We start from the raw sequence: 13,344 nt of genomic DNA on the forward strand, positions 1-13,344 counted from the left end.
AGGTAAAAGAGAGTATGACAGTGGATCAGATATATTCTACTTCTGCCAGTCAATGAGATCGATGTAAGATGATACACCAAATTTTACAATAGGAAATTGCAACAGTTGGAGTGTATTTTTCTGAATGCGGCGGGCTGCTAGTTCACGGATGTGTGGTTCAGAGTCATCAGCATTGCTCTATCTAGATTTCTCAGGGTGTGCGAAGTAAGTGTTTCTTTGAGAGAGAGAGAACTACAGGATATATTTTGCCTTTTAGTTCTGTGTTCAAATACCTAGTTGCACGATGAGCTTGAACAGGTGCTGTGTTCCATCTTTACAGGAAGGGTGAGTTTCCATAGCAAACCAAGTTGGAGTGTAAAACGTGATGACACGTTGCTAGAAATATTAAATTTTCAGAAGGAGATTCCATCAAAACGTACAAACGTAGAATTCGATTCGCACGAGTTATCATCAGGCATGAGACATTTTGCCTGGCGATTTGTTGATAATTTTTGTCGCACCATGGTCATTTTTCTGCGCACTAGGGCTAATTAGACCGGGACCTACAATTTATTGCAGATTCTGAATGGCAGGCTTGTTTTTTATACTCAGAGAGGTTGGTGCACTAACCCCTTGATGGAGGACTCCCTGCGGTAGCAATCTTTTTCTGCCGTCATATCGCTGTTTTTGTTGTACCCCTGTGTCAGGAAAGTTCTCTGACAAGGACGAACCGGGTAATGAACTCGCCACACCCCTAAACATTCTTTGGTTTTAAGGCGAGTATCTTATCGACCTGGGCTACCGCGCCCCTTGGCGATTTGTTTGCTAAATCCTTAGGCCTTTTGAAACTGCTGAGACTATTCTGTACAAATATGTTTGGTCTGTGCTAATACCTTGAATAGAAAACTTGGTTAACTCTGTTGAAATGACTTGAAACACGAAGCATTTTTTTTTCCACATATTTCTATATCTTTGCCGATTCTCCCTGAAAACGTTTTGGTCCCAATGTGCTGCCGTCAATATATAGAAACAAGTGTCGGAAGGGTAATTCGTTAAAATCTTTTCTCTCTCTGACAGGTATTTTTTTGTATTTGGGGCAAATGCACTCTTCGATATTCTTACACTTGCAGGATGAAGTAAATGTCAAACAATAATTTACAGCGAAACTCTTTCAATTGCTTCTTCAGTATTTTAGGGTGTGATTTTAAAAGATTTTTGTATTTCATACATGACACGCCTTTCACTTGTTTGTGTTGGACAGAAGAAATGCAAGCTCTTGACCATATTTCTTCAATTTTTGCCACAACAATGTCCTCTATTTCTTTATACGTGGGCTCTTTATTAGTTTCGTTATCACGTTTTATCTTATGACGGTTTCCCTCATACAACTTCATAACATTTTCGTAGGTTGGTGATATATTGCAATTTAATGTCACTTCAATCACGAAATAACAGACATTTCCACTTTGAACGAGTATGATCAGTGATGAAACTGGCACAAACGAGCGCAACACAACCTCGCTTTATTTCAGCCGGAGTTATACTGGGAAACATGGCCGTCGCATGAGCAAGCGTAGGGTCTTCCTAAACTCTTTCCGACTCTACCTACCCAGCCACCCCTCACAACTACAACGTGACGAATTGTCTATGTTTGTAGAAAGTAATGTAATTGGTCGAAACCCTAACTGAAACCTACCTTGAAAAAAAAAATTCAAAAATATTGAAAAAAAAAATCAATATCAATCCGGAGGCAGTTACACTAATCAGAATGTAAAAAAAAAATCATGTGTTACTTTGAGACCATTTAGCACATTTTTATCGCTGTGCCCCGTAAAAAATGTGAATTTTATTTTTTTGACCCACCCTAATGCACAGTGTATCAATTCTGACAGTACTGTAAGGGAGAAATTAGCCATATAATACAAGTATATGTCAGAGACCCGGAACATTGGGTCTGGACACCCTGAGACAATTTTTAGGCTTTTTAAGTGTAAAAGTATCAGTTCTATTATAATTGGAGATTTCACAAAGATGTTCTCTCCCTCTCTTAGTCAGAGTTTGTAGAGAATCATAACAGTTTCTAGAGAGCCTTTTGGCATAATCTATGATTGTTTCAATCTTGGTATCTGTGCGTATATGCCTATTTCTGATGAACCAGTGGGACCTGGTAAAACTTTGGAGTGCTACATTTTGGAAATGATCAAGAGCAATAATATTAAGATTTCTAGCACACATCCAGGTAAGAGCTGGGTAAAGTAATGTAGAACATATGATCAATCTATACAAAATGAGTTTGTTGTTGAGAGAGGTCATATTACTCAAAAAGGGTCATATTACACCTGCAAATTTTGCTAAGGGCCCTTCTGGCTTGTTTGGCTTTTTTAATAACTTCGGAACAGTGATGGGCGAATAAAAGACGTTTATTGAAAATTACACCAAGATATTTATGTGTATCAGATGGATGAATAATGTTTCCTTGCACGTTTATAAATGCATTTGGGGGAAGCTTAATTTTTCCAGTTGCCTGCATGAAAACAGTTTTTCTAGCATTCAATTGAGCCCAACTTCGAAGACACCACTCTTCAACTTTTTGGACTATCTTTTGAAGATTTGATAGGGCTTTCTTTGTCTTTTTATTAGTACAAATTATGGCACTATCAGCATAAGTAGCGATAATTCTTTTTGACGTCACTGGTAAATCATGCATGTACAAATTATGAAGCCTAAGAAGCAGACCCAGGAGCTTTCTTATTTTTAAGATTTTTGATAAGTTTTGTCACTTCTATTTCTGTAGTAAGAGTAAATGAGGATAAACCTGTAGTCGGTGGATTGATGTAATTCTCAAAATATTGTTCAATACTGGGGGGGGGGGGGAAAGAGCTATCCTACAGAGTGAATTGTTGTTTGTAAAAGGTGTCTGCGAAAATTTTGACTTTTTCTGTGTCTGTATATACTACGCCATTTGGCCCCTGTATTGATGGCATACGAGAAGATTTGGGTTTGCAAATTCTATAAGCTTTGTATAGAGAACCATCTTTGCAGCTTGCTTCTGCAAGGAAATTATTGTAGCATTCAGATACAAAAGTTTTAATTGAATGTGTGACTTGACGTCTAAGAACTTTATATCATTCATGGAATACTAGACTCAGTGTGTTTCCATTTAGGGCGCATACAATTCTTTCTCCTGATAGCCATTTTTGATCCAATTGGTCAGCCCTATTGAGACATGAAAAGGTACTTCTGGAGTCAAGCTATTTGAAATAACAAATATGGCATGATCCATCTCCATGGACCGACGATCTTAGAAAAGCATATTAAAATGTGACCAATAGAAAAAGAAATATAACTAATTTGCATTTTAAAACAATGATATTGAGTTTTACGGACATTTCACAAAACTAAAATGGCAGCAATCAAAATGGCGATGTGATCAAGATTGTACATTTCTCTGTCTATGAATAATGAGATTATAACTGATTGTAACCTTGTTATAAAAGGTAAGAAGACAATGTAACAAATTCTATTGTAAAAATGGCTAGCTTAGGACTCTGTCCACCATTGGTCTATGGATATGTTACAACTTTATAAGATTATATACTTATCGTGTGAAACACCACAAATGCAGTTAATTGGGTTGGACATCGATATACTTAAGAGATGAGAGGTACATACAGAGTTACAATGCTTGGAGGGTAAGCTCGTATAGATCTACGGTGCTTGGAGGATAAGCCTGTATAGATCTACGGTGCTCAGAGGATAAGCCCATACAGCAGTGATGCCAGTTCTATCATCACTTCATACGAGGACTTTCATCGCAGTGGTAGACTGATAAATGCTCATGGACTCTTCCAAACCATCAGCGACATTCATGACTCGAGGATCAAGATTGAAGATTATGTGCATTTTAAAATTTTATATTTATTTATATATATTTTAGCGAATATTCTTCATAATATGATTTGTATATATGATAATTTTATATATGATCTACCCATTTGCCAGTGTAGTTTATGTGGAAAAAGAAATTTTTTGGACACACCTACACTTCGGGAACGCTTCAATATCTCACTGAGATGTGAAGCAGAGTGTATCCGGTGTCCAGAGGTCAAAGATCGCCCTTGTAACAAAGCCTTTCAATGCATCAGTATTTGAGTTTATTTTTCGAAATTACATTTTGCACATTGTCACTGTTTGTGTATATGTAGCTGTATTTCATATTATATTTTACTCTGTATTGCCATTAGGTGGCACCATTTACATAATAATTATCGGTGTTATTTTTCCTGCCTTTTGAGGCAGATGATTTTTTTTATATCGGCCCGAGTCAGTTGATCTTTTGCTCATGTTTAAATAAACATTTTATTATAATTGAAACCTTGTGTTCTCTGTATATAACAGCGTGTTCGTTGTTCGTATACATTTTTTTGGTGCCCGAACAGGGACACACTGCATATAGTTTCCCTAATCATGACAACTAAGGACATTGTTGCTCAACGGGGCAGAAATAAGGCTTCGATCACAAGAATCCAACATTTTGTCGAAAGCACAACTGAGTTCGACCACGAGGACATCAAGACCAGATTGGAAAGGCTTGAGAATGTCTTCAAGGAATTTGTTCGCTATGATGAATGCTTGGACGAGGAATTATCAGAAATTGCTCAGGTAACAACAGTATTTTTCAATGAAATCCAAATTGAAACGAGCTGTGGCTGCTGTGACAAAGGTGCCTTCGACGACGGTTGAGTTTTCCAATGCGGATACCCATAATGAAAGAATTCTGCTGCATCGGGCGGAACAACAACGAGTGCTTTCGTAGTTGATGACGCATTCACAGTCTTCTATTACTATTGAGGTAAGAGACAGTTATTTGCTTCGCATAAACATTCTGTCATTCGTGGGGTCGTATATAAACTAGAACAGTTTCAAGGACATTTACGAAACGATAAAAAAACGAGCATTTGACAAACGCCCAGAAATTCAGCTACTTGAAGGGCCTCTTGGAGAGTGATGCAGTGGCACTGATCAAACACATACCAGTGTCAGAGGCCACATACATAGAGGAATGGGAGAAATTATTGTTTCGTTTTGATCGGAAGAAGGTCTCTGATGAATACCTTGCTTGAACAGCAACCAGTTTCTACTTATGAACCGAAACTGAGACATATTGTGAATATATCGGATGAGCTTATTCGAAGTTCGCGTGCCATTGCTGATGAAGCTGTTAATCTTGGCTCATTCAAATCTTGCTGGAGAAAGTTGATCCGGAAATGCGACAGTTTTGGGCTCAAAAGACAGCAGAACAAGATTTCCCAAAGTTTGGATACTTCATAGAGTTTCTCAATTTAAGATGAGCTGCCCTCGAGATCCTCAATCCTGACAGGTCAGCAAGAAAAATCAAGGTGCCACAGAAATCAACATTGTCACCTAGTTGTACCATCAAGAGGTGCCCATCATGCAATGGATCTCACATGCTACGTAAGTGTCAGATACTTAATTCCTGGTCAGTGGCCAGAAGGAAAAACTTTGTTCGCAAGAAACAGTTATGTGCAACGTATGTCTTTATTTGCCAATGAACAAAACAGTTTCAAACAACTATTTCTATTATTACAAATTAAAACATTTTAGTTAAGACATCAATTCAAGGGCAAACCCTTCACTAGTAGGAAAATCGCAAAGTATACTTATGGGGAAGTGACACTCAGCTATGGTCTTCAAGAAACGATGCTCGACCACAGATGTCAGTAGAATCACACAGAGTTCGGCGACGAACCCAAGGCGTCGACGAGGCTGCGGAATCGGATCACGGACGTCGACAGAACCACACTTGGTCTTCACCGATCAAGCAGTAGAAGTCAGATGACAGATATCGTGACGAACCCAGGGCGTTGATGAGGCCATATATCACGAACACTGGTAGAACTACACAAGGTATTCAGCGATCAAGTGATGGAGTCCAGTTAACGGATATCTTGACGAACCCAGGACGTTGACGAAGGGGCGTCATTAGATCGCAGACATCTGCGTGCTACACGTGGATTTCGGCGTTCAAGCTGTGGAGTCCGATGGTGGACGTCGTGACGAAAGGGTAGCATCAGATTGCAGCGTCATACGAGGAAACTATCAGATCACTGCTATTGACCATGCCAGCCAACGCCAGATCGCAGTCGGCAAGATCTACAAAGGCATTAAGATCGGGAACGGACACCAGCAGACATCCCTGAACGGCATTCTTGGAGAGCAACTGATGGGAACATCGGACCAGCCGAGTTGTTCGGATGATTAGCGATTCTAGCGCTACCTGAGACTGAAGGCCGATTTGAAGTACGGATGTGATTATATATAGCTCTCAAATCACTAAGCATGCAAATGAGGAGTAACGCACATGCGCCCCCATCGACATTGGCGTTCCAAGCGGCTAGTTCGGAAACTAGTTTCCCTTTCTTCCTAAAACAGTTCGTGACACGTCGGCACCGAAAACGTCCGTAAGTAACAAGTTTGTTTAGTCTACAGGAAATTATAAACATACAGTATATGATAGACATAACACAAACTCAATAATAAAACATAACACATGCACTACCATTACATCAGGGGCAAAGGTCAGGCGAGCGTCAACAAGGCTATGTTACATATGTTTCAACTGTTTTTCCAGCTCTCACAAGATCTATGAGATCTATGAATGCTTGTCACTGTTCAGGTGTTTGCGATGTGATCAGCTGCATCATTCTACTCTGCACGAAATTGTTTCCACTACTGTTACCTCTGCATTATCAGATGTGCCTGTAGATGAGTCTGATGTGCATGATCCCACAGTGTTGCGATCAAATGTTTCCGCTAATGTTTTGTTCTGTGCTCTATTACCTATGGCTCAAGTGTGCATTTTGGATACGTCGGGTAATCGCCATATTATCCGTGCACTTCTCGACTCGGGCTCTCGATGTTCTTTTATTAGTGAGGCATATGTTCAAGTATTTCCTTCAAAAATGCCCACTTTACTGTGAAAGGAGTGGCAGCTATTAACGTCAGTGCCACTAGAGGGTTAGTGAGCTTAAAATTATATTCAACCTATAATGATAATCATTATATTGACATTGATTCATGTATCTTGAGAAAGTTAACAGCTCCATTGCCTATTGAGTTTGTCCATTCGGATGAACTGAATTCTTATGCTGATTCGCTTAAATTAGCTGATGTTTACTTTGATAAGTGTATATTGGAACTGAGAATTTTTTCTCTTTGATATGCCTAGGGCAGACAGAATAACGATAGTGCACTCATCGCCCAAAATGCATTGGTTGGGTGCTGTCAGGAAAGATGCCTACAAAATATAAATGAAGCTAATGGTAACTGTCAGTCTAATGCTAATTTGATATGTCTTCAATCTGAATTGAATATCAATAAAACATTGAAATGCTTTTGGGAGTATGAAAAGATTCCTACAGTGTCTCATGAAAATTCTCTCCCCTGAAGAGAAATTTTGAGACATTTTTTCAGAACACTTATCGTATCAGCAAGTATGGCAGATTTATGGTAAAATTACCATTTAAAAACTTCAGATACTCTCGGTATATCTCTAAACCAGCGGTGATATCTCGTTTGTTGAGTATGGAAAGAAAGTTTGAGAAAAATCTAGAAATGAGTATTCAATATAAACATTTCATGGAGGAATATAAAGCTTTGGGGCATATGAAACTCTCTTTGGGAGGTATCTTCGAGAGGCCTTGCTGCAGATAGTACAAAGATTTTTTTTACTATTCAAGCCCAACTACTAAATTAATTAATCGGATCAAACATTGAAAAAAATGTATCGTCAAATCTTAGTTGATCTTGCTGACCAAAGGTATCAACAAATAGTTTGGAGAGGTTATAAGAGTGCAGAGGCAAGAGAATATCAACTGTGCACTGTAACTTATGGACATCTTCGGCCCCCTTCCTCCCTCGCTACTAGATCATTGCATCAGATGGCCTTGAACTGTGAGGAGAGCTTATCAGCTGTTGCTGACGTCATTAAGAACAACACGTATGTTGATATATTATCTGGTTGTGATGATTTGACAAGCGCTATAAACATTTGTTCGCAGTTGCAGCTTATCGGTGTTTTCAAAGAACATGGCTTTCATTTGAGAAAGTGGCGTTCTAATTCATTGAAACCAATTGAACATATTTCTTGCGATGTCTCTTCTGAAAATGCATCTATTGAAAGTTGTGGTGAAGGTTTCTTTCAGGTGGGACGACGTTTGCAACATTCCTCTTTGAATTGTTCTCTTTCAGCTTAATTAATTAAGCTGAGTTAATTTTGCAGGGGCTTACAACATAAAACAAACACAGAGGTCACGGATCTCTTCCGACAAAGGGATATATAGTTGTTTTTGCATGTTTTATCTGAAAGCCAGTGCATTTAATGCAGCACGTGAACGGAGTCGTTGACATGCTACTAAACATATTGATAATGCTATAAAATTCATCAAGTAGAGATGTTATGTTCGAGTAGTCACTATTTTAACTGCTAGGGTATTTTCAAAAGAAATTGTTAATTTGTTAATCAATTGCTAAGATATGTGTTCTACCCACATATCAAGAATAATATGACACCATGCATATATTGATAGGGTGGGAGTATGTTTCTGTATGTATATAGCTATAGTATTTCATATTACATTCTTTTTCTCTGTATCACCACTAGATGGCACAGCTTACATAGTTATCTATGTTATTTTTCCTGCTTTTTGAGGCAGATGTTTTTTGTATCGGCTCGAGTCAGTGGTTCCCTTACTCATGTCTAAATAAACGTTTCATTATAATTGAAACCTTGTGTTCTCCGTATATAACGGCACGTTCGTCGTTCATATACAGTCTCACCATATAAAGTGATGTTCAAAAAGTGTGCAGATCTGCCAACTCTCCGGATTTAGGCAGAAGACTCTAGGTTTTTCATCCTTTCTCCTACTCTCCGGATTTTGGCAGAAAATTAGATTTTACGCGAGCTTTCACATTGTCGTGGCGTCAATGACTGCCGTCATCATTAAAAAAAAAACACCCATAGAGGACAGCCGTGGTCATTTCCATCGAGCGACCGGGAAAAAAAGTCTTGGTGACTGAATGAATGGCAGGGTCTCTGCCACCGGACTTATCCCGTTGCCGAGATCTCTTCCAGCCCAGCTTCGTGGCAGAGTCTGGAACAAAGTGAGTGCACCTAACAGTCTGGGTGTAGCTAGTGTTGTGTATGATATTTCAGTGCTGCCATCTATACTTCAAATTGGGAGTGAAGTGTAATGATTGAATATTTGTAATGTTGTAGGCCTGTTGCTGTCTGTGGTGAGACTATTTAACGGGGAGATCGGCTCACATTCACACCTTGAAGTTGGGAACCACAGAAAACCAACTTCAGCCAATCACCACTGTGGCGCCAGTGGGGATCGAACCCGGATCCTCGCGATGCGAGTCCGTCACTATGACCGCTCTACCACCACAGCGGCAAGTCTTGGTGACTGCATTTAAGCAACTGGCAAAGACGTGACTTTGTTTACGTAGCGTTTATCAGCAATCATTTATCAGGGGGATGAACTTGGTTGCTGAAATTCCTGTATAATCCTTATTGTATTCCATTAACAGCCAGTGCGGTTTAAACACAAGATTTTTCATCAGCAGCTTTGTATTTTGAAGTTTTTAACTGTTTTCTCTAATTAAATGTCTTCAGAAAGAAAATGTGAAATATAAAGCTTTTAAGAGTTCATATACCCAAGATTATCAATCACTGATAGCATCCACGAAAGGAAACACTTATGTTTTATGAAAAGTATGTAGATGTGATTTCTCTGTTCTGCATGGAAAGACTGACATGGAATTATATTCTGCTCAGAGGCAATGCTGAACCTACCTTGGGGGAAAGGGGAATGGAACTTTTTCTTAATTTATTAAAAAAAATGTTTAAAAAAAAAAAAAGTTTTGTGAATTTTTTTGATCGAGTCTATGAGTGCCAGGGGGGGGGGGGTACCCCCTTCGGGAGAATCTCCGGATTTCTGGATTCCAAAAGTTGGCACGTCTGAGTGTGCAACATAAAAAAAGAGGACTAAAATCAAAAACATTTCATGTAAAATATGTGACCAAGTTTCAAGATTCTTTACCCGTAAAAAAGTTGTGTATCTGATGTAGACAAGTCTAATGCTGTTATTAACTGTGACACTTCGATTCACAAATCACCCCAAGGCTACACACCTTTAGTTGAACATTTTAGGACTTGGTAATTATGCAGCATGAGAATGTTCTGGCCGTTTGCTAACTTTTATTATTCATTTTCATTAATAATATACTATTAAATATGAATATAGAATGTGAATATAATTTGAATGAGAATACGTATATTTATAGCATTGACTTGATTTTACATAACATGGTAAGGTGTAATATGTGCTGCGTAATTGCCAAGTCCCAAAATGTTATTCAACTAAAGGTGTGTAGTCTTGGGGTGATTTGTGAATCAAAGTGTTTCAGTTAATACCAGCATTAGACTTGGCTCAACATCAGATATCATAACTTTTTACGGGTAAAGATTCTCAAGACTTGACCACATATTTTACATGAAATGTTTTTGATGGGATAAAATTTAAGTGTATGTTTTTGTGTGTAACTTCGAAATTATTTTAATTTTGCATAAATTTAATGGTACATTTTATAAGTACAAAAACAAAATAAACAAAAGGAAATAATGATGGCATTGTTTTTTTTAATCCACATTGGTTTGATGTAATCACAAATTTCTCATTTTTCAGATATTCAAAGAGCAAACTCCTTTCGATATGAATCGAGGGAGATGATTTCTTAATGACTACTCTACCATTTGAAATGTAATGACCAGAGAGTAAAAACATGCACTGATGAAAAACTTTGCAGCATTGAACAAACTGCAGTATGCTCATTGTACACTTTCCCTTATCAATAAATCTGTTCCTTTGAATATATATGTTGGTTGGTCCAAGCTATGATGTCCCTATACATGTTTAGGTATTCATGAGAAATGTGCTCTCCTTTTGACCACACCATTCTTTATTCTTGTATAAGTCATTTGCTTTAAACCGTTGTCATATTGGCTAATAATAACAGTGTAGTGAAAAGGATAAATCCTCAACTACTTTAAAAAAATCAAAATAATGAGAGAAGAAATGTGAAAATTCTCAGAAAAAAATGACACTGATTTTACATCAAAACAATAGTTGCCATTATAACGAGTTGGTGCTACAACAGGTTTTCACGTTATAATCCCTATATGGAAGATTTATTCACTGAAAATTTGTGGCGTTTGCTCTACAACGGAGGGTGCTATAACAGGGTTCGACTGTACATATAATATGTCCACAAAAAGAGGGAAACTCGGTTGTGACAGTAGCATGTAATATAATGATTAATATTTCCCCCAATCCTTATTTTATTAAAGGCCATATATTAAAATATTAAAAAATATATTTCAAAAATATTAAAAAATAAATTAAATAAATTAAAAGCCATATAATAATTATGTTCATAAATATAATTCTTATAGTTATAATTTATATAAAAATTATATTCCTTAGGCTAGAATTATGCTATAAAGTTTTAAAAAAACTCTTTCATGAAATTTGAAAAGTGCAATCACAATAAGCATATTGGCCCCAATTGAGAAAAAAAATTATTACAATTTGCACCCATAGGTATAAAGTTATTGGGAGGCCCAAAAATAAGGATGGAGTCTTTATTTCATTTCCTTTTGAGGGCAGAATCAGGGAGGGGCTCAAACCTAATATTTTCATAGGTATTATGGGGATGGGGTGATAAGTATTAGGTGGACTCAGGCCCGATACTAGTTTACACCTATGTTTGCACCTTAATAGGAACTGTAAAAAAAATATCCCGTGATATTTGAATTAAAAACTCAGATATGTGATTGAAATTCTTGATTTTTGCATCTGACAGAGTCTGTGGGTATTTGTCACTCTGCCTCATTTGCAAAGAATTTTCCATGAAGATAGTTGTTCAGGGAAAGAAAGAAATTAGGGGAGGGGTTAAAAAGTCAGTGGTGCAAGTCAATTTTCTACAATTCTGACTTGGGTCCAGAAATGCAATCTAGAAGTGCTAAACTGTTGAAAGAAAAAAAAAAAGAACTTTATCTCTTATTTTTATTTTCCCTAGACATCCACTTTTGTGGGGAATCCTTTGTTAATTGGATTTGTGCTTTAGAGCCCCACAGACTTTATACTCCTAAGGCCCTAGATTTTCATTGCCAGAGCATTGCACAGCTGGCAGCATGCTGGTCATTGATGGGGATTAATTTGGAAACTAAAAGTAGACATGACATTTGCTCTATATTTTCTTCTGATGATCAAGGAGACAAGAATTTTGCTTCCCTTTAAAAAATAACTGCACGGTTACAACAACAATATTCCCCTTGAAACATGTAAGCAATGGTACTTGGTCAAAAGAGTTGATGAACCTCAACAAATATTTGGAGTCATGCATGTTGTAATTTCTACAAACTATCTTCCAAATTAAAAATGAAAAATTGACAAATGTATGTGTAATAATATATATGTTTTGAGTTGTATGTCTGGTGATATATGCAAGACATTTTTGAAGAAGGAGGTGGCTCGAATCCATGCCTCAAAGTTAAACAGTTAACCATTACTGTGTGAAGGTTAGTGTATTAATCATATCTCTGCTAGACACTAACCCTAATTTTGATAATGAATTTTTCCAAGTATTCATGGGGACATATTTAATATTCATGCAGCTATATTTGTTGATCAATATCACATTTTTTCCCATGATATTTTCTTTTACCCATCTATTTTTCTTTTTTACTATGAAATTTAGTTGAAACTTAATTTTGATGCATTATCCCTCTTTCCCTGGCTTAGTAGTTATGGTGCTGTGTTTGTGCCAAACTTGGCTATATGTCCAGTTATTCTTACTAGTTTGTATCTAAGCAGGATATCAAAAATGTATTTTGAACTTTCAAAAAGCCAAGAAACATTTTATACACTTTTATACTCGTAATTGTATGAACATATTTGATGAGTGCCCAGTTGTATCCTTCTTCAGCTGCACTCCTCTGTATAAAAAACACATTTTGTAATTTATATTATGAGAAGAGGCAAATAAAGAATGTTTAGTGAATGCTTTTATTTCCTGATCAGTACAATTTTTTTTTTCCAAATATGATATTGTATTATCTTATACGCTATACAACAACAAAAAGTTGTAGAAACTGGGTTTTAGACTTTTGAATTCTTAGAAAACTACTTGAATTTTTCTATAATTTCAGGTATGTAAAAATAGGGCTTAAACTCACACTTTCTAGTGAACATTCAATCAAAAGTGTATTGAGAGGACCAA

At 37.2% G+C, this 13,344-nt stretch overlaps 1 protein-coding gene across 2 annotated transcripts in view; it reads left to right on the forward strand.

Annotated features, from left to right (window-relative positions):
- The window catches only part of LOC149072579 (GEL complex subunit OPTI), a 32,825-nt gene extending 19,692 nt beyond the window's left edge, over window positions 1-13,133 (forward strand). For both annotated transcript variants that reach the window (XM_089246600.1, XM_089246599.1), the window contains one exon: window positions 10,749-13,133. Coding sequence is in view for 1 of the 2 variants with exons in the window: in XM_089246599.1 (XP_089102725.1) it covers window positions 10,749-10,793 (45 nt within the window). In the remaining variant the exon portion in view is untranslated. The remainder of the gene's footprint in view (window positions 1-10,748) is intronic.
- The last annotated feature ends 211 nt before the right edge of the window (window positions 13,134-13,344 follow it).

Source organism: Pholcus phalangioides, unplaced genomic scaffold, assembly GCF_987345545.1.
Source record: "Pholcus phalangioides strain wild (caught in Gottingen) unplaced genomic scaffold, Ppha-v1.0 ptg000017l_1, whole genome shotgun sequence".
Taxonomy (NCBI): Eukaryota; Metazoa; Arthropoda; class Arachnida; order Araneae; family Pholcidae; genus Pholcus; species Pholcus phalangioides.